This window comes from Zonotrichia albicollis, chromosome 1 (genome assembly GCF_047830755.1).
Source record: "Zonotrichia albicollis isolate bZonAlb1 chromosome 1, bZonAlb1.hap1, whole genome shotgun sequence".
NCBI classification, from domain to species: Eukaryota; Metazoa; Chordata; class Aves; order Passeriformes; family Passerellidae; genus Zonotrichia; species Zonotrichia albicollis.
Genome location: NC_133819.1, coordinates 78,612,696 through 78,634,657, shown reverse-complemented (window position 1 = coordinate 78,634,657; position 21,962 = coordinate 78,612,696). Strand labels below are relative to the sequence as shown.

Genomic DNA, 21,962 nt, shown 5'->3' with positions numbered 1-21,962 from the left:
TCAGGATGCCCCATCCCCACAAATCTTGACTGAAAATAGGAATGTTGTTTTATTAAAAAAATAATCATTAAACAATCAGTAAAAATTCATTGAAACTTCTAATGGGATTAGAACTTCTAGTGGGATTATGATCAAGAAATAGCTCAAGTGAGCGATCTCCATGTAACATCCTGCTCTGAAGTCTATTTTGCTCATCCATAATAAAGTGCTTTGACCAGTTAGTTATTGATTAATTACTTGCAGATTTTGGTGAGAAGTTCTATCAAAGAACTGTCCTTCTGATAATGTTTCCATCAAATTCAACAGAATTGACTGCATAATATTCTGAGGAAATCACAAAAAGAAATTTTGTCAAAAAATGCAGTGAATCTTACAGAAAAAGTATAAAAACTCTATTGATAAATAAATATGAAATGGATGAAATATATATGAAATACATATGATAGATACATATGAAATGTACGTATGAATATATACATTTTTAGAGGACAAAATATCGTGAGCATTAGAGGCCTTTTTTTTAGCAGTAAATGGGATTGAATATGTTTATGTGGTGTTGGTCTCTGATACACTTATATAGCCTGAGTTTCTGTTTCACATACAATATTTGAGAATTTTACTTTATATTTAATTTCCTTATCTCAGAAAATCACATGCTATACTTGCAGTTATATAACCCATTTAGCCAAAACTTAAGGTATACTTTGGCATCCTGCTTTAAAAAAACCTGCTAAAAACAGGAAAGAAAGAACAGTAACGTTACCAATATCATATGCAAGAGAGTTGTTTTTCAGAGCTGATAATTCAGTTTGTATCATAAAGAAATATATTTTCAAGTTTTCTTCTTTTAAATAGTTGGAGCAGCTAGAGATTAAAAAGATTTTGATGTCTCAATTCCTATTCTCCATGTTGCAATTTTTCGGATAAAAATTTATGCAGCATAAAGCATTGAAATTATCTGGAAAATGCAGAACAATGTAAGTTTGATTTTTAAAAAAGGTAATATAATTTGCAAGTAGTACAGATTATGAACTATGTTTACTTCTTTTTGAGAAATCCAAATGCGGTTTATATGACATAATCAGGATCATACACTTTTTCACTTCAAACATAGTTTTTGATCAATAGACCTAGACTAGCAGAAACAAAATAGTTTTAATAAGAGTGAGCTTTACTTTTCAAACCCAAGCAGTGTTTGATTTTTGCCCAGCTCAAATCCAATAATGAAGCTGGCTGTTAGATGTGTGTGCTTGAGCCTTCAAAACAGGGCTGAATTTTAATTGTAGGTGCTTTGCACCCAGATCGGTTCCAGAAAATAAAGGGAAGAATTGCTTTTAAATCAAAGATATAATTCAGATTTAAAGAAACAATGCATAATCTTAAGAATAAGGTAGACAGCAATCCAATTTATTTCAAGACAGATAATGTGGTAGGTAAAGTTGTGTGTAAAAACTGCAGAATATCTCAAAATTATGCTGACACTGTTAACCCAACAAATGTATTTATTAAGACCCACTTCTGCCCAGAATTCTAGCAGAAGATGCAGCAGTTCTGAAAATTGAGCAGTTCACTTATTTACGTGTACCTATACAGAGCTTTCCATTGAGCTCACAAGGCATCAGCGCACTGAACATGCATGATGACAAGGTCCACTATGGTGGGAGTTCCTGTGGACCCTGATTTCATTCAGCTTTGGCTGGGAATCGATCACCTTCCAAGGTCTTTTTGCCCTACGATCCTCTAAGAGTGCTCATCCCAATATCCATTTTTGCTTTGAGGATATCTCAGCTGGATGAGTATATTTCTGCAGGTACTGACTGCCTATCAGCTCTGATGCATGTTCTTCCAGAACAGACCAGATTATGAGACAGATAGCGTGGAAATTCTATTGGATCTTTGGGACTTCCTTGGTGGACTTGTGAGGAGTTGCAAGAACAGAAAATGCCACATAATCGAGAAACCCACAGAAGAAGTCTGCCAAGCTCACTAGCCAAATGTTTTAGCTTTTGAAGTCTCTCTCCACCTAAGCATAAACAATACATTTGCCACATATATAGAAGTAGTATAGACTCCAAACAAAAATCTAAATCAATCAACTAAAAGTCAATTTCAGAATAATATAAGATGATAGAAAGTATTGTTAAGACAAAAAAAAAAAATCTGTCTTGAATATAAAATATTTCTCAAAGTGTTTTTGAAAGTTTTAACACTTCAGCTGAGGACTAAAACAAATACCACAAAACTTCCCTGAACTTGCTTTCAGATTCAGGCTGACAATATTTATCTTGCAAATACTATTTTACCATCTTTTTTTTGTTTGTTTGTTTTCTGTGTTTGTGGTGAGGCACTTGTGAAAATTGCTTAGTGTGGTGGTACACAATCTTAATTGACTCATGGACAATAGAGTAAGTAGGGTTCAACAAGAAAATTCTACTTTTGTTTCCTGTCCACCCTCACTTCATATTTGAATTTTATGACAGTTTGGGAAAGATAGCCTTGCTTGCAACAAGTTTGTTGTGAGCTATGGTGTCATTATTTTCTGAGACGTCATTTGTTGATAAAGTATATTGATTCCTTTGAGAGAGAACGATTGACTCCTCTGCACTTTCATTACAGTTGCCTGAGCTTGAGCATTGTTAATGTCCTTGTCTACTTTTGCCTTCTGTGTCAACTTGGGATAACAACTAAGACTTTTACCACCAATTTGGATTCATAGACGTGCAATTCCCCAATTCACTCATGTGGTTAATGTATTCGTTCTACAACACTGTATTTCAGTTTCAGGACAGTGATGGTTGGAGAGGAACAGTTGCCACAAGTAAAAGTAACGAACCATTTAGCAGCTATACTGCAGTCTGTTGTAAAGTATCTTATGGTGTCTCTCTCCATCCCCATCCATCTGTAGCAATAATCATGTGAGGCAGTCTTTGAAATAGTGGCACCACCAAGGGGCAATACCAGGCATTTCAGATCCAGCTCAAGTACTCACATAGTTTCTGGCATTGGCCTCATTAATACAACTGTGTCACACCCGGGTCATAAAGATGGAGCATCTGCAGATGTTCTGGTTCCTTGGTGAGTGTAGGATACAGCAGTGAAGGCAAAATAACACATTCTGGTTGTGATGAGGAATACAATAACCCATCACCATAGCAAAGAGCACATTTTATTTGAAAAATACGAATAAAAGATTTTGTCCCTTTTGTTTATTAAAAGAAAATGTAACAATTTTCTATCAGTAACACTTGCATAAGGAGGTATACTTTACATTACTCTTTTGTTAAAAAAAATATATATATTTTTTGGAGACTTTGGAAAAATAAGAATGGCCCAAAACTTGTAACACACTTCTACTGTTCCTTAGAATGCACTGTGCCATTTATATGTACTGCAAGTACAAGGTCTTAGCACTTTATAATCCACAAAGTAACACTAGGCAGCATAATTTCATATCCTTCTTTGCATTCAGAATATTCCCTTTGTTACCCTTGTGTGAGTTTATGAGTTTGGTTAATTCCAGACTGGTCCAATACTTATATTTTTTAAAGGATGATTTAAAAAAGTTTTAGACCACAAAAATTTTGTAATTCCCCTTAAATACCATAAATATTACTTTTCCATAGACATTTTCTTTCAGTATTCACAATTTAAACAATTGCATCAATTAGAATTAAAACTCAAAAATGTTTGCAGTTACTTTAGTTTTCTAAAAAAATGCAAAAAAATAAAGTGCATAACAGAGTGAAGTTACTTTCAAATTTTACAGTATTCTATGTGTATGTAATAAAAGGTAACACTGATAAACAAATTAATTTGTTTTCAATGTATGAATCTAATCTAACGCCAGCTGAATTCCAGCTCTTTCTTGTCTTTAAAGTGCATTAAACTACATTTTTGACAGGTTTTAGTTTGACAAGTTTCACATTTTTCAATTCTTATACTGACCATTTTTTAAATTATTTTGACTTGTCAAGATTAGCATCTAAGTGCCCTCACTGAGTGCCCTCACCATTACAAGAAAGAGGGATTTTTGAAGGAATGCAGCTAATTATTTTGGTGAAAATGTACTATTAGTTGAATGGTTGTTGTAGAAATCAAATTGTAAATAGAAAAGCCCTTAAGTATCACTTTGCATGTGCCATTTAACTTTACTCAGTATTTTCAGTTTAAGCCAAACTGGCAGTTTTCAGCATTTAGTTGTTAAGCAGCAACAGGATTACTATTTAGGCTAATAGGAAAATATTTGAGAATATGAGTACACAAAAGATCCATGAAAGCTTTAAGCATAGTATATATAATCAGACTTAATCATAAATTGAGAAAAAGTTTCCCACAATACTTTCACTGAATATGTGCTGTGTTTAAATCACCAATGCTACAAAAATGATTGTGCCATCCAGTGTTAATTTTCTTTTACTTCAACATAGAATCTAGGTCAACAGCGAATTTCTCAAATATAGTTTAAATTTGGTTTTAAGATATAAACGACCAAAGGAAAAAAAAAAAAAAAAGAGATTGGGTTAATAAAATTGTAAACTTGTTATTTCTGCACTGTGAGACCTTCTTCTGTGGCCCTGAAGATTTAACATTCTGTTACTTGTCATGCAAACAACACGACACTGTGATGTGTATTTGAACAGAGCACAGTAAGCATAGCAAGCATGCAGACACATCATGATAGAGAAGCACATCTGGCGATCACTGTGGATGGGACGCACCAAACAGGACACACCGCAGCATCACAGAAGCAGCGTCTCAGTAATTCTGCAGAGTTTCAAAGGATTCAGGTTTCCTGGGGTGCGATGCATGTGCTGTGTAGCAGCAAAGACAGCACCAGGAATGGCAAAAAGGGAAATATTAGTTCTCTGAGTTATTATTGACTTAAACTGACCATTAGCATAAGGAATGACTATTTGCTTGTGTCACTGCACTTCTGTTGCCTGTAAGCCTGAACGTTCTGTGATGTAAATCAAAAAAAACAATGGCACAAACACTGCTTTAAACACAAAATACAATTGATTTTCCCTGCTTTGGTGTAGGGCCAGAGGGAATAGACATAAAGATAACTAATATCCAGTTCTCAAAACTATAATACAACAATGAATGCAATTTTCATGCAGCTGTGATACAAAGTATTATGGTAGTAGTAATGCTGAAACATTTTGCTTTTAACACACTACTCATACAATATAAAAATTTAGATGTTGGCATAAAGCAAGTGTGACTTAAATAAAAAGAAAATTGCTCCTAATAAAATCACACAATACTAGTTGCTTTATCTGGGACAAAACTGAAACATATCCTAATTCTACCCCCAAAAAAGACAATAAAAGACAACCATTCTCAGCTTGTGTGTAACTCTTACTGCATCTAACTTCACTCTACAGTAAGAATGCCTCCTTAAATGCTTTTCTAAAAGATTCTGTATTTCATAAAAAGCATATAAAAAAATTAACACAAATTATTAAACTACTTTCAAATCATCAGCAGAATATCTTAGGGTTCAGGTGTTTTTCCCTACAAAATTTTCATGTGGGCTCAGATTCTGAAAGAAAGAAGAGTAATTATAAATTTTAAACAAAATAGTGTACGGAAAAACAATTCTGGAACTAGAGTACAACTAATACTTTTCAGAGTGTAAAAGTTGCTTACAAAGCTACTTGCTATTTTTTTCCTGAAGGCTGTTTAAACCAAAAACAGTCACCTACATCTCAGGAGAAAAAAAAAAATCTCTTCAAAGTAAACTGATCAGAAATTTCAGTCATGTCTAGGACCTATCCAACCACAGAGTAAAGAAAAGAAGGCTTAATTATCTAGTTCACCTGTGTGGCTCACAGTAGATCAGCAATAAATATAGACTCTTCTTTACTAAGCTGAATATAAGTGGCACCTAAAATGCGGAGGGAAGAATCTAGTGCAGCATACAAATCTGTATCACTCTGCACTCCAGACCCCAGAGTAAGAAAAAAAGTACACAACTTCTACTCTGGATGGTTTTTCAATCAAATGCACACTGGAAGAAGTCAATTTGCCTAAAGTGGAGCTAGAATTAGGAGCAGAGGACTGTTGATAATGATCATGAGTATTATAGGTCACAATCTCTCATGAGATATTACGAGTTCCTGGTCCTCTCCCAGTATTATCACCAGAAAGACAAAGAAAAGGTTAAAAATCCAAACAAAGGAAAAGAAAAATCCAAATCTGCTAGATGAGGTGCTAATCAGGCTGCTATGTTAAACAGAACTGTTTAGCAGTTCTGCTGCTGCATTGCTAAAAAAAGAAAAAAAAAATTGCTGGATTAGGTGTTAAGCAGCTTGCTATGTTAAGGAGAACTATCATTCCTGCAATGCTCTAAAGTTACTAATGTAAGAAATCAATTTACTTAATCCATAGGAACCACAGTAATGGTATATCTCTTTCACTGACTTGAAATGCTCTTGTTTCCATGATGCTTGAAATAGGGAAAAACCATCTTGTTCTGCTGAGGTGGCAAATGATCTAAGAGAAATAAATATCAGTAGATTGAATTTAAAAGAAAAAGACATCATCATCTTATTCTCCTTGCTTCAGTTTTCACTATCTCAATGTCTTACCAGCAGCTCTATTTGCTTTTAGTCACACACAGAAATAGAAAAACATTGTGATTAAGAACTCTGAGTTTTAAACAGACTGTCGTAGCTTCTGGACTCAGACCAGCAAAAGATTTAAAAAGCTTCAGCTCTTGACACAAGTGAAGCACAGTGAACCAAAAATCCATGTAGTTTAATGGTGCTGCCATTGTTGTTTTTATTGAAAAAGCCTATGCTTCATCTGCTTCGCTGCATAAAGAGTACTTTGGGCCTATTCCATTTAGATGAATGATGTTTCCATGAAAAGACAAAAAAGAAAAGCACAACACTGGAAACAACTGTTCCTCCAGCACGCAGTAACAGAGCAGGTCTGGGGTTATGGGCTAGAGCTGTGTTTGAGCTACAGATAATGATGCCCTCCATCTGCTAGCTGGTTATGGATGACAAGATTATGAAGGACATAACAAAATGACAGCTTCTCAATGCAACCTGATAAGTCAATAAGATTAAATCAGCAAAGGACCATTTATTTAAGAGGACAGGTGTGGCTTATCACCTCTGCAAAGGAAACAGACTGGTATCACTTCTCACACTGATAGGAAACCTCATTGTCTACTTCATGTTGGGATCACAAGGCCTAGAGCACAGCTAGAAATGCAATATCACAACCACCTGCAAGACATTTGATCCTTTTTTAGCTCTCTTCTCAAACAGACATGACCATAAACTTACTGCAGCTTGGAGCTGTTACGCATATTGCAATAAAAATGTAATTTCTTGGCTTTACTTTAGGTATTGTTGCAGATAAGGTACCAGACACTTTAATGAGGAATTAAAAAAAAATACACAAGGGACAATAGATTCTTTTTTCTGTATTTTCCAAAATTTGACTTTCTTTCAATTGGAGAACCCAGTTTCAAATATGAAAAGGGCACTTGTTCTACAGTAACTGCATACAACTTACTCAGTTCCAAGTACTGTATTCACTTTTTTTTTTTTTTTTGTTACCATTGTTGTCATTATCTGTCCAGTGGTTTAGGAACTTCTCTGTTCTAGGAATTACAACTAAGTTGTTCTTTCTGGTTCTATTTCCCCATAGAGTTCAGCTAGCTTCTTGAACTCGGGTCCCCAGTCTCCAAGGTAATTATAATCCTGGTCAGAGTGTGTCGTTGCTGAATCCAGAGAGCTGATAGACCCAGCTTCTGATCGATGACCCTCATAGGCATATGTCTGCAGGGAGTCATATGGGGGCACACTGGGGTCCAGATCAGCCTCTGCCAGTCTTTGATTAAGGAACTCCTGAACATCTATACTGTCAAGGCTTGAGGAGGGATGATGCCTGGACAGAGGCTTCACCTCAGGCCGAACATCCCTCCGGTATTTCAGCTCTTCAGCAGCAGATGGATTCCGCAGTGCTGTGATGTCAAATGCTTCCGTGTCTTCCTCTCCACCTCCCTCATCATCGTATGTCACAACATTTTCCCGGACATCTTCTTCTGAAATGATCAAAGGCTCCTTCTTGCTACGTCTTAGGGTGATGAAAAGGACCACAATTGCTAAAGAGAAAACTGCAGATATTAGAGTAGGTTTAAAGTTTCCATCTGAGTATGTTACAGAAATAGCAGACACTAAGTCAAAAATACAGAGGTGTAATTTTTTCAGACTGGTATTTTCAGTACTGGTATTCGGGATCATCTGCTACTTAGTTTATTAGGGATCTCATAAAGGAGAAATGGAGATAATATCCTTTCAGGTAAATGAAAAATGAGCAACTAAAGTTAGCATTTTTCAGAAGCATAATCCAGGGCTTTCAGTGCTTCATTAAAACCAATGTTTAGCATATAAATTGAATTATTATGGAAAACATTTCTTTTTTTCTTATGAATATTCAATTTTGTGTAATAAAATACAAAATTACAAGATAAATGTATAACTGTATATTTTAAAATGGCCTTCTAACAAGAAAATACTGAAGCAAGCTGTAAAGAAAGTAGGTCTTAGAAAACGTAGTCTTTGGGGAAAAAATCCTCAAAATATCCTCTCGGTTTCACTGTAATTGCTATTATTTCTTGCCATCTCTGTGCAGAAAATCACATGAGTAGCACAGAGTCATGCACACAGCAAGCTGTGTCTCTGACAGGAAAAAAAAAAAACCCAAAACCAACCACAATATTAACTAATGGGTAACACAGGAATTGACCTGGAAAAATAAAAAGCCTAAAAAGAGTCAAGAGGAAATGCACTTGTAATGGCATTAATCTTATGAGTCTGCTTATAGACTCCTATGTACCTTGTCCCTGTGGATTATGTTGTGCATTGCTATCAGTTTATCCCACAATGGTAATTAAGAAATGGCTTTTGTAGAGTACTAATGATGCTTCTTACAGCATAATACATTTCAAAAAGCTTTGCCCATCTATTTTCTACAATTTTTCACTCTGTTCAAGACATGGTATTAGAGTCCTTTCTTTTTGAAATCTTTCCAAACTATGGAAAAAAAAGATCTCCAGTGCTAATTACTTGATGGCCTCTGAAAAAATTTTCTACTGGATTCTAGATATTCAAAAATGTACTTTAAAGGCACTTTTCCCCTATGAGCTCTAGCTAAACCTTTACCCTCTAATCACAGCTTTGTGTTTTTAATTGCCTCCTACTACCAGGCAACCACTGTTCCAAAAGCATGCCATACTGAAACCTTGCGCCCCGCCAGATTCCGAGAGGCATTGGAGGGACAGCACTACTTAGAACTGCAAATGGCTCACCAAGAAGGATGACAATGCAGAGCAGGATGGCAATCAAAGCTCCCGTGCTCAAGCCAGCCGAGGAGAGGAAAGCTTCAGCATGGCAAGTTCTCACTCGTCCGTCCCTCTCACAGGCACAAACCCGGATGGTGAGGGTGCTGCTGCTGCTGAGAGGGGGCACGCCACCATCGGAAATCAAAACAGGGAGGTAATAGGTATCTTGGGTGGTTCGACTGTATCTCCTTCGTCTGGTCAGAATACTGGCCGTATTATCTACAATATCAAAACAAGAACAACATTTCAGTGAAGGAAAAGATGAAAAAAAAAGAAGTTATTTACAGTTTGTTTCCCATCAAATGGAAGCATGGGGCTTCCAAAAACCAGCAAGCCCTAATCTATGAAAATGCGCAATGTAGAATTAAAATTTGCTAGGAAGCCTTTATGGTCAATAGACAAAAAAGGAGAGGAGTTGAAAAGTAACTAACATTATATAAATAAGAGTACTTAAAACTCTTGTATTTTTATTGGAATCAAGAGAACTTTGACAAACATTTTGGGCCCAATTTGCAAGTATTTTCATCCTATGCTATGCCATTGGTGGCATATGAACCCTTGTCAAATTGAATACCTGGAATTATGAGGATAACTACTGTAAAATTTTTGCACAACACATAATCCAAAATCCTCTTGACACTCAGTAGAATATTAAAACTCATTTAGTAAAAAACTAAAATGAGACTTTCACGTTTTAGTATTTATTAAAGGTTTAAAAGTTTTAGTGAGTTTTCAGAAAATATCTGAAAGGACAGTGACCAAAGACACGTGCTTTGAAGAGGTCTGGAGGAAGAGGGAAGGCAAAGGAAGAGAAAAAGAGAGGATATTACATGTTATAAACTATTAGAGTTTAAAGATAAATAAGAAAGGTAGAGATCGTGACATAAGACATTTTCACCCTTCTGTTACCTATGGATCCATTTGGCATAGACAAGGAAAACCTCATGCTTATTACACACATATTGCAAGAGCATTTGTAGGCACCAAGGAGAGTAGGAAGTAGGCACACATGTCCCTTCAAGCCCAAGAAATTAAGAGGCATAAAGAGCATGCAGGGGAAGAAATGTTGCAGCAATAAATAGTTATAGCCAATATTCATATGTGTAAAATTTATTTTCAGTTTGTTGCCACCACTATTTAATTACTAGCCTCTGAAAAAAAGTCCAAGATAAATAAAAAAAAAAAATAAAAATGGAAACAGTGAGAATTTGAAGCCCAAGCAGTTATAGAGAGAGAGAGATGGAGCCTGATAGATGCAGAGACTTTAGAAGAAAAGAGATTTCTTCTTGTATTGCTTGCCACATGGTTTCAAATTGTGGGGTTATGAGATTGGAATATTTAGCAAATAATAGAAGGGTGATAAGTACTGAATACATCTGCCAGGTTCATCTTCCTATTACAAACCAACAAACAAGAAAATTTCTTATTTTTCCTTACCACTGTAGCTACACTGTTAAATAGCTTTATCTATGGAAAATGAAATCCATGTAACTCTGTGAACATCTAGTGCAACAAAATAGCCAGTGTGGCATATATTTGCCCATTAGACTGCTGCACACATATTTAAATGAAAGAGTTAAGTTTTTGCTTAAACTGGATACAAGATCGGTTTCAGGTGGTTACTCTTTATGCTATACTTTCTGTCAAGCTCTGTGCAAAATTTTAAAACATTAATTTTAACCCACTTTTGCCAACATTTTCTTTTGCATGGCATTTGACGGTGACATTTAGAAAAACTGGCAATATCATCCCACATCAGCATAATATCACAATATATTTGGTGACAGGCTTCACACAAGAAATACATATATGAGCTGGGAAATGATACAATTGCTGATAAACCAAGAACTCAGCACTGAAGTTCTTTAGCTCTACTTCTGTACATAAGAAACGCCCACAACACACCTCCACACTCCCCCCTATTTTTGAAATATTGAATATCCAGCATGGATGAGTTTGTTATAAATTCATTAAGTGTTGTTCTTTTCACTTGGAGTGGGTGCAATATTCATTCAAGTTACAGAAACTTACTGCAACAAGAATGAGGTGATAATTCTTTAATCTGAGAAATTTTGACAGAACATAAGACCATAGTGCTGTGGAAGACTATAAAATGTCCATGATATAACATTGCAAAGTTAATTGTTAGGTATGCATCCTGCCCCCAAAATATTTTGCATTTTGTTGTTCTGGGCCAACTAGAACTCTCACATAACACCCAAGCACAGTCACTGTTATTAACATACACCAGTGACCCTTCTCAGGCAGTATGGACAAGAGTGCACCAGGTTTTTTTCTTGCCTCAACATTATTCCAACAGTCTGCAGATCCTTAAGCATTCCTAAATAGCCTCATGCAGGCATCATGACACACTGTGGCATGTAAATTCTTTTTGCAATATGATAACAGTGTGCTGCTGAGCTGCAATACAAATTTCACATTATTTTGTAAATTCAGAAGAGAAAAACCCATTGATAATAAAGCCATTGGGTTCTACAGAGTCAAGAGGAGGTGCACGGCCGAGCTCTGTGCTTGTCACCTGTGAATTAAATTTTAAAAAGAGTGAATGATGCAGTGCACAGCTCCAGCAGCAGTGATGAAAATGCTTGCTGACAACAAAAGCATCAGAGACTGAGCATAATGAAGAAAAACTGAGGACTCTTGATCAGGGATCTTGTGGTAATTTTAGCGCAGAGACTATTGGCAAAGATGTAAAGGAAAGAACATTGAGATGTGAGAATGTATGCTACAAGGGTAAATGTGGACAGATGGGAGAAAAATTGTGAGGAAAAAATATTAAAGTTAAGAGAAAAAAGAAAAGAAGAGAAAAAAATCTGAAGAAATGGGAAAATTATACAATTCAATGTTAGAGTGAAAAAATGTGAAAAAAGCCATAATTAAACCTTGCTTATCTGGGAGGAAGGCCTTGTCAAAAAAAGAACTGATATTTTTATACTGTAAAGAATAAATACACATTTAAAAAAATAAACGTTTTTCTCTTTCAGAATTGTATTTCTTTAATTCAATATTAAATTGTTTTTCTTGTACTTTTAACATTATACAACTACCTATAAGATACAATGAAATATTGGCATAAGACACAATTAAGGAAAAAGGGATCCAGTACAAAATTTTTAATTTAAAAGAACTTCCACGGTGAAGTTTTTTTTTTATATTCTCTTGGGTAGTAAGTAGATTTCTGTAGAAACAGATGTTGCATGAAATACTCAGAATATAATATAACATATAACTTTCTGTAATAACATGTCCCATGACAAACATTTTCAAAGAAACAGTGTAAAGTTTTTCCTTCCATGAAATTTCACAAATTTTAACACAAATAAAGTATACAAGTAAAATACTGGAAGGTATCTGAACTCTCACATACTATTTTTGTCTCATTAAATTGCTTAAAACATTTTACAAAGGAGATATCTAATATTTTTTCAAGAAAGGAAACTGTGCCTGATTTTCCAAAGGTCACTGAGAATCAAGCATAGCAGATAATTATCAAAGCCAATCATATTGCCATAACTCAGAGATTATATCTCTGATGCTCTAGTCAGAACTCCATTCTTGAGGATAATCATATGCAAAGGTATACTAACATAATGAATGGAGAGAAAAAAAGTTTCTTGCAGCCAAACTGCAATATTGACTGCATCCTGAAAACCAGCCAACATGCCGGTGTTCTGAGCTTTCAAATTTTAATTGCTTTTGTTCCGTGTCAAAAACCATTATAGAAATGTGTTGAGAGAAGAGCTAGAAAGACAGTAACTTTTAAGAGCTTTTTGCAGAACAAAAAATCTCTCCATCTGTAAAAGCTATAGGAAGCCAAGTATAGAGTCTGACACTGATGACCTAGAAAAGAGTTTATTGAAAAGGGGAAAAAAGTTATATCAACAGAAGTAGTTTGAAAGGGAGCCAAGGGGTTTATGTAGTGAGAAATTTCTTTGGTATCTGAAAAAAGATACAGCAAATAGTTGGGGAGGGCAAGCGTATAGGACAGCAGCAATAGCAATAGGATGAGGAGCTCTACAGATCTCATTCTTCTAGACCTGGAAGGAAAGATTTTTTTATCTCAATAGATTTAAATGGTGAACTTCACCCTTGAGGAGTATGATAAGAACCAGGACTCACTGGAGATTACAGGACTGACTGCTAAGGAAAATTAACTCCCACATAAGGAAATAAATATTTATCTGATACCCTGTTTTATACATTGCTCCATTTAATGATCTAAACTTTCTAATGATCTAAACTTACTCCTGTTTGGGCTGCTCTTTGCAAATATGTCAACTAGAAGTTAAGCTTTATCTTAAGTGAGTTTGAGGTTACCCATGGGAAATGCTACAGGGCTGTAACACAGCAACTCTTCACACTCTGAAGATGTCACAGTTTACTAATCCAGGCTGTACACTCTATACAAGGCTGTTATCACAGTCTTTTTTCCATAATCTCTGCCTTTTTACATTGAGCTTCTAAGCTAAATAAAGAAATGAGGGCATAGGAAAATCAAGGAAACAAAGATACAATGGTAAGGCCATGGAAACTGACTGCTGGAGTGCATCAGAGGATGCTCATTTATTATTCACAATTTGAGAATTCCTTTGACACATTACACATTAAATGCAGACACAAGAGAAACGGAGGTAAAAGAAAAAAAAAGTAAAATCCTGTTTATATCTTAAGGCATGTTTCAATTTTCAGTTCTGCTTGTGTCAGCAGTTCAACTACTATAAATTTTCTGAGAAGTCATAAACTAATTAAAACCAAAGAAGATATATTGGAATGATTTGCATTTCTTACATTTCTAAAGTTGGAGCTGTTAATTTGTTTATGTGAACTTCATGATATGCATTTCTGTTTCATTTCTTTATTGATGGCTCTTGTAAATATTTTTTCTCTTTTGCTGTCTTCAAAGCCATTGCCAATGGGCATGAAGCTATTGTAAGTTTTTAGTTCAGTGGGCAGCAAAAATGAAAAGTAACGTAGAACTAATTTTTGGTCTGAAATATAGTTATTTGCTTATAGTTGGTTTTTGAATCACCAACAAGTTGCAGTCCAGAGAAGAAATGCAGATCCTCTACACTATGCACTAAAATAACTTTATGATCAGTCTTAGAGCTAAATTTTTTTAAATAAAAAAAAATTTCAGAGATGTTCAGAGGCCTGAAGAGGGAAAATGTCTTCCCTCTAGAGTAGCTGCTCCTGGTTTTCTGTTATAATCATGGTAGAATTCCTTTTTAACTTCCATATGTTGATTCTGTGATAATACCTACTCAGACACCCAATCCATTTACAGTAACAGTACTTCTGTGGACTGTACTTCAGTCACCATGTGTGATGCTAACTTTGCACTTCTCAGATATCATTTCTCTCCAGTTACAACTTGTCCTCTCTGCAGGATGATATTTTACAGAAGGTCAGCAGTAATTCACAGTATCACATATCCAGAACAAGCACGACTCTGTGATGTAAATGAAAGCCAGAACTATGCGGGCGTTTTCCTCTTGTGATGGGTTGCAAAGTGGGGGCTTCAATCCAACCATTTTAAATGCCACTTTAGGTGTTCCAGAACAACTAAGCCATGGTCTGGTATCTGGCATATTCATTTGCAACTTGCAAAGCTCTGAAGTTAATTCACAGGCACATTGTCCAATATGGTAGGAAATAAGAAGGGCAGAGTGATAAAGAGAAGATTCTGTAAGAAATTCACACTGGGATGGAATCAATTACTCTCTGGAGGCTGTTCTCTTTCTAAATAACAGCAATGATGAGTAAAATTGATCTTTTTTTTTTTTTTTTTTACTATTTTTTGATCTGTGACACAGGGAGAAAGGTTAATATATATCACAGGCATGGGTGGATGAATACATTAAAAACTTCATTTTATACAGATGCCATTGAACTCATCATGCTCTAAATTTTACAGAAAAACACATCTCCACTTCTGTGGGTGTTAATGGATCTTCTGACATAAAATTAAGAAAATTGAATCTCCAGAATTATAGTATGAGAAAAATGGCGTACCTTTTTTCCAATTCCAGAATATTCTCCATCACTGGGCAATAATCAAAGGGCCAGATCTTTGAGATAAATGGGCAGAGGGGGAAAATAAATTGCAAATGCTTTTGTGATATGAAACCTTTGTCCTGAAGAAATAAAAGAAGAGGAAAACAAATGCTAAGCATTCTCTAGGGAGGTGTTCTTCATTGAAAGTAAGCTAAACTTAGACTGCTATCAGAAGTCAGCAATCTCAATTTATTGACGTAAGAGAATGCACAGATCTCACTGGCAGTGTTGGGTAAATGTGTCCATTATCTGCATTAACCCTTCTTGTCTAGGAAATTTACAATGCCACTAAGCATCCATGGCAAATTGTATATCTTGTGATTAAAAAAATTAGCACCAGCAAAACAGTGCTTCACAGTCAAAAATTTATTAAATGTTTTAAGTGAACTGTTCTCTGAGGGTTCAATCTTTTTTCATCTCTTGAAAATTATTATGTAAGTTCTGAAAGAGAAGTTACTCTACATATTCATGCTTGGAAATATGATAACAATAATATTTCATATGCATTTTCCATCAGACAAAAAAAAAGAAAAAAACAAATATATCCACAATTCCTTAGGTATCTGGAAAAATATTATTATTTTTAGGACAAGAAAAAAAAAAAAGTACAATTCTAGAATTCATAGAAATTGATCTATTGGGAAGAACTTCTGTTGCCTTTATTCTGATTTCCAAATAGAAAATGGTTTTAGCCCCATATAGTTATGGAAAGTTTTTAATGGGATATGCAAAAGTAGATATTTCTGATTATGCAAAAAATATAAGTTCATGATATTAGAAAAAGGATTAAAAAATTATCAATGACAATATCCTAAAAAAGGAAGTGAGAACAACACAGACAACAATTAAATGAGTTATGTAGAATCTGATTTACAATATAAAAGCACAGCAGAAAAAGTACTTGGCTTTTCAGGTTTAATAGAAATTGTAACCATTTTGTAGGCAAAATAAATTGCAAAGAAACCTGTTTTCATTAAAAGAACTTCATAAGTACAATTCTCAAACAAAAAAGAAAGGCTTCCTCTGTGGGTTTGCTCTCTAAAGCTGCAGAAAATTATTACATCTTAAAACATTTTCTTATCATAACAAAGAAATTCTATTCCAGCTCTTGTTCTGCCTTGTTTACATGAACACAGATACTGCATCATTTTGTTGTCTGTCCTCTTGTTCGTACTTGTAAGCCTTTACTCTCTCTGAACATTACTTTTCAAGTATGGAATAAAACCTAAAGAGCAACAAAGAATCTCTTGTACCTTAAGAATACAGTAGAGAAAAAACTATTATATTCTGTATTTTCCTTTTTTTTTTCTTTCAAATGAAAATTGTAGCACAAGCAGAATACAGAAGGGGATCCAAGGAACTCTTAATTTTGCTGGATGTTATATTTGGTATAGCCCTGTCACTCCATCCTGACCTACATTTCCCTGAGGGTTTTAAACTCTGCATTATGAGGGTGAATATTCCACAAACAGAGATTTCATATTGTGGAGATTTTCATTTAGAAAATGCACAAGTTCAGGCCAAGAGATAAAAGCTTAACTGGTCAAATGATCAATTACAGGGACTGAGGGTTTAATACCTATTAAGTTTGCTGAAGGCATAGAAGATTATTGAGCTGAATCAAAGACATGCTGGGATTGTATATTGCTGCAGTCTATACAGGTAGATAGGAATAAACTAGAGAATTTTCTGCTTGTACAAGCCCTAGATTTCAGTCAAAGTGCACAGATATAAGCATAAATATTTTAAGATCCAGTGCACTGCTGTGGAGTATACTGATAAGAAATGAATAGTCGTAAATTCATGAAAAAGTGTATTTAGGGTTCAAGAACAAAACTGTTGTTTTGGGTTATGAAAACAAAGGGGCAAAAATGTCTATTGATATTTTTATGAAATTAAGCCCTTTTTCTGAAGAAATAAAAGAAGAGGATGACGTAGAATGAATGACTTAGGATGAATTAGAAGGTGACTGCAAGAGAAATATAGTTTTGAAGAGACAGATACAGCTACTACTAACCACCATTTTCTATGTGAAAACAAGAAATTGGGTTTTATCATTCTACAAAGCAGTATAAAAAATTTTTCTTAAGGCAATTTTTGTAGGTTTTTTTCTTTAAAAAACATAATAAACAAACAAATAAAACCCTCCATAAAAACCAGCCTTTATATAATTTGGAAATCCAGAGCAGCTGTCTTCTGTTCAGAGTATTCTGATTATTTTTAATGCCAGATGCTCAAAAACATGAGTTTTCAAAAGTGCAAACTTGTCACAGACATAAGAAATGCCTTTCCTGCCCACCTTCTTTCTGCTATTTCCTATAATAGAAAGCACAGAAATTCTGTTTGTGAATAGAAGTAGATGAGAAATATGGAAGCTGTAAATGCTAGACAGCTGCATGTACTTCATTGGTATTTCACTACTATTTTATGTATAGATTGTGTCACAAAGAAAAGGTCCCAATAAAAGACAGTGTTTAAACAATAGATTCAAATTGCCTTGTTCCAAGCAAAACATAATTATGTATTTACTTTTAAGATAAATTTCTTGTTATGTTTTGAGTTAAAAAGCCATTTTTTAATTATATGGCCAATTTGGAAAGTTGCATTTTGGAGTCTCTGTATGTGTAAGAATGTTGGTGCAAGATACTGTAAGCAGTGCATGATTTTATACTTCCTTAGGTGAAATAAAAACACAATGCACAATAGGCTTTTGTCTTAATAGACATCTTTTTCTGTTCCTTCCTCTACCCCCCCCATCCCCATAAAATCCAATTTAGGGTAGTCCAAACACCGCTTTCTGTTGATTGCTAAGTAATTTCTCGATAATCTTGGGAAAGTAAAAATAAAAAAAAAAAAAAAAACCAAAACAAAAAACAAAAAAAAAAAAAAAAACCAAAAAAAAACCTGGAAGCAAGTGATGCTTTTATCCAAAGTGGAATATTTCTATCCAAAATATGACATTGCTGCATCAAATATTTGTTGGAAGTTCATGTCTTCTTATAAATCTGTGTAGTTCAATAATTTATGTAGCAATGAACAGACATAATACAGACCCAGCTTTAAATATGTTCAAAACTATAAAATATCTACTTTGTCACAAACGGCAGTTTTAGAAGAGCTATTCAAAAAGACTTCTTCGTATAAATATCTTGCATTGAAATGAACATGCACATGGTCTTTCGCATGAGAACACAGTCTAATACTCAAGGAGTTTATTGAAAACACAGATTAAAATACAGATATATTTTAGTACCCCTCCATCATTTCAGGAATAAGAGTATGGCTTTTTCTATAATGTTCCATCACAATATATTATTATTATATTATATTCCCAGATATATTAATCTGGGAAAGTGCTGGTGTCTTACTTAGGGAAAAGTTTTAATATATTATTTATCCCTTCAATATTTATGATTGTTTCTTAATATTGATATATATTTATTGATCTGTTTTGGAACTTGAATATGAAATCCATTTTTATATGCCAAATAAATAGCATTATTCTTTTTCTTCTGTAAGTATAGTTAAACATTGGAACAAATTCTTTAGGCAGATTAGTCAATCTCCTTCCCTGATTGGTTTTATAAACAGATAAAAAATTCTGTAAAGAGTTGTTTCAATATCACTGTATGTACCAAATATAACAATGATGGTGCTAATGCATTACAGAGGACTAGTGATCTGTAAGATCTCAGAATGTATTCCACAGCAGTACTCCAAATACATAACTGTAAAACAAGGCAAATCCAATACACTTCCACATAGGCATACAAAGAAAGCCCCACAATACACACACACAAAATATCAGGAGGAAAATTTAGACAAACATTTAAACTTTACTCTTATTTTCATCAGGTTGCAAAGTGGAGATCACAAGGCAATACTTGATCAAGAGCAAGGCTGAATTAGTTTGGGTTTTGGAGGTTAGACAATTTTTCACTCAAGAAATGTTCAGAAACACTTGTTTGGGAGACTCTGAGGGCTGTTTTCCCTCTGGGACTACCTGCTATGAATTTCTGATTCCAATGTTTAGGAACAGTTTCTTAGGAAGGCATGAAGAAATAGACTACCATCCAGGGACCACAGAAGGACCTGCTCTTGATGTCATATCTGTAAAAGTAAGCATGAATTCCAATTTTTATGCCCCTTAATTTTTTTTCTCCTTTAAGCAATAATTAGCAATAACCTTGACAGTACCCGATCAGTGCTATTCACCTAAAAGCAGAACAAATGTACATATTTTTCATTAATCTACTTTTCAAAAGCTTTCTTGAAAGTATGAGGTATAAATGCTAAAATAAAGTAGAATATAAATACAAAATGCAATATATTATTATTCATAGTTTTCAAAATATTGTGTACACATGTCCTTGATATCCAACAGCTCAGTGATGACATGTTACAGTTTTCTGTTTCTGTAAGGAAATGCATGGAAATTGTTCTGTTCAATTCAGACAGCCCAGACAAAACAAAAGCCCATTTCTTTGAGATTTATGTATTTGATTTACCTTCATTGTTCCTTAGAGTAAAGTTGGGATTCAAAGAAAGCCCTTCATCAAGAGAAAAATGCAATCTTGCGCCATTTGCGGAGTTATCTTTGTCAGTAGCAGTGATAGTCTGAATTACCTGAAATAAAAATTAGCAGTGAATGTGTTGAAATTTGAACTTGACCCACGTACTGCCTGACTTCAGCAGGATGCTCAAGTTTACCTTATTTTAATTTTCTACTTGACTGCTGCTGAATTCAACAGATGAAGTGACTGGGTCATTAACTTGATTTCTCTAGCAGGAAATATTTCAGAAACCACACTTCAGAGCCAGGTAAAAGCATCTAAAGGAATCATATTTTCTGATCTTTTGATACAGTCAGGACCGGGTGTAGAGATTATCACCATCTGCATTGTATCCTGCTGACTTCCTGAATTACAGTTTTAGCTAAATATCTGTTTTCATGGAGCCAAAATAGAGGCTGAACTGGAATGGTCTGTGTGAAGTGTCATCTGACTGCTGTCCTAATAATTGGATGTTCTTCAATATTGGTAAGGAAAAACAACTAAAATATTTCTGCTAACCATATCTCTGCTTAAAATTTCCTGTTAAGAATCAGTTTTAAATTGCCAGAGAACAGAACAGGAAGAAGAGAAGCCACTCCTGGTTTTAGTTTAGTCTGCCCAAAAGCAACAGAACTAGATGTAGCCAGAACCATGTCTGAGAGAGGTATTTTTGAAAGGTAGGACCTTTGCCTTCGAAAGCCCCGGTGGTGTTTTAAATTTACTTTCAACTAAAATTGATCTAAGTTCTAGGAATGTGGGACCAAACAGTATTTCTACCTCAACTTTCATTTTCATGCTGGGTTTTGAAACTCAAGTGCTAAAGTGGAATCCAATAAAAGTTGTTCCTGTGATATAGGCAGTGAAGCCCACACAGACTGCTGCACAGAGCTGATAGATATCCTGAGGGAAACATAAAAGTGGGGAGGGAAAGTGCTCTTTTCATAAGAATTTTTCTGTTCAATGTTCAGCTAGTCTGTCTGGACTGAACCTGAAACATACCCAGCACAGACTCCAGTGGCTTGGTCTGTTTTAAAACTGAAAGACACCACAGAAATCTCTACCTTCATTCACGTAAGAGAAGCAAAACAAATTTATTTTTTTAAACCATGTTCTGGTTTGGGCTGGGGTACAGCCAATTTTCTTCACAGTAGCTGGTATGAGGCTGTGGTTTTAATTTGTGCTGGAAAACGCGTTGATAACACAGAGATGTTTCTGTCAGTGCTGAGCAGGGCTTGCACAGCATGAAGGTCTTTTCTCTTTCTTGTAGGGCCTCACCAGCAGGGGCTGGGGGTGCAGGAAAAGTTGTGAGGGGGCACAGCCAGGACAGCTGACCCCAAGTGAACAAATGGATTTTCCATACCATATGATGTCATGCTGACTTATGAAGCTGGGGGAAGAAGAAGGAAGGAGGGGATGTTTGTAGTGATGGTATTTGCCTTCTAAAGTCAGCGTTACTGCACATGATGCTGCTCTGCTCTTCCAGAGATGGCTGAACACCTGCCTGCCCATGGGAAGTGGTCATTTCCTTGGTTTTCTTTGTTTGCATGTGCAGCTTTGACTATACCCATTACACTGGATTTATATCCACCCACAAGGTCTCTCACTTCTACTTTCCTGATTCTCTTCCCCGTCCCACTGGTGGGGGAGTGAGTGAGTGTGGGGAGGAGTTTTCAGCTGGGATTAAACCATGACAACTCAATAGGGTACAATGCCTACTCCATTTACTGTATAGAATAAAGTACATTGCATTGACTATACACATCTGAGACCAATTAACAGTACTTATGATGGTTGCCAATAATATTTTACTAGTTTGTCATAATATTTTTGGTGAAGTAGAGCAAAGTGAAACCAATCTGAAAAAAATCTGAAATATCTATAAGCATGCATATGACTTTTACCTAAGTCATGACAATACTGATTGAAAATTTTGGCAAAAGCTAATTTTTCACTACTGAATTTTGCAAAGG

General features: G+C 35.1%; 1 protein-coding gene across 16 annotated transcripts in view; it reads right to left on the bottom strand.

Annotated features, from left to right (window-relative positions):
* Nucleotides 1-1,012: 1,012 nt before the first annotated feature.
* The window catches only part of CDH18 (cadherin 18), a 491,833-nt gene continuing 470,883 nt past the window's right edge, over nucleotides 1,013-21,962 (bottom strand). For 14 of the 16 annotated variants that reach the window (XM_074545340.1, XM_074545332.1, XM_074545380.1 and 11 more), the window contains 3 exons: nucleotides 19,948-20,065; nucleotides 9,332-9,583; nucleotides 1,013-8,137 (listed from right to left, as the gene is read on the bottom strand). In XM_074545340.1, coding sequence (XP_074401441.1) covers nucleotides 7,635-8,137; nucleotides 9,332-9,583; nucleotides 19,948-20,065 — 873 coding nt within the window. In that variant the 3' untranslated portion in view covers nucleotides 1,013-7,634. Of the gene's footprint in view, nucleotides 8,138-9,331; nucleotides 9,584-15,397; nucleotides 15,520-19,947; nucleotides 20,066-21,962 lie in introns of those variants that run through there. The other 2 variants (XM_005484305.4, XM_026791754.2) reach the window with 2 other exon arrangements.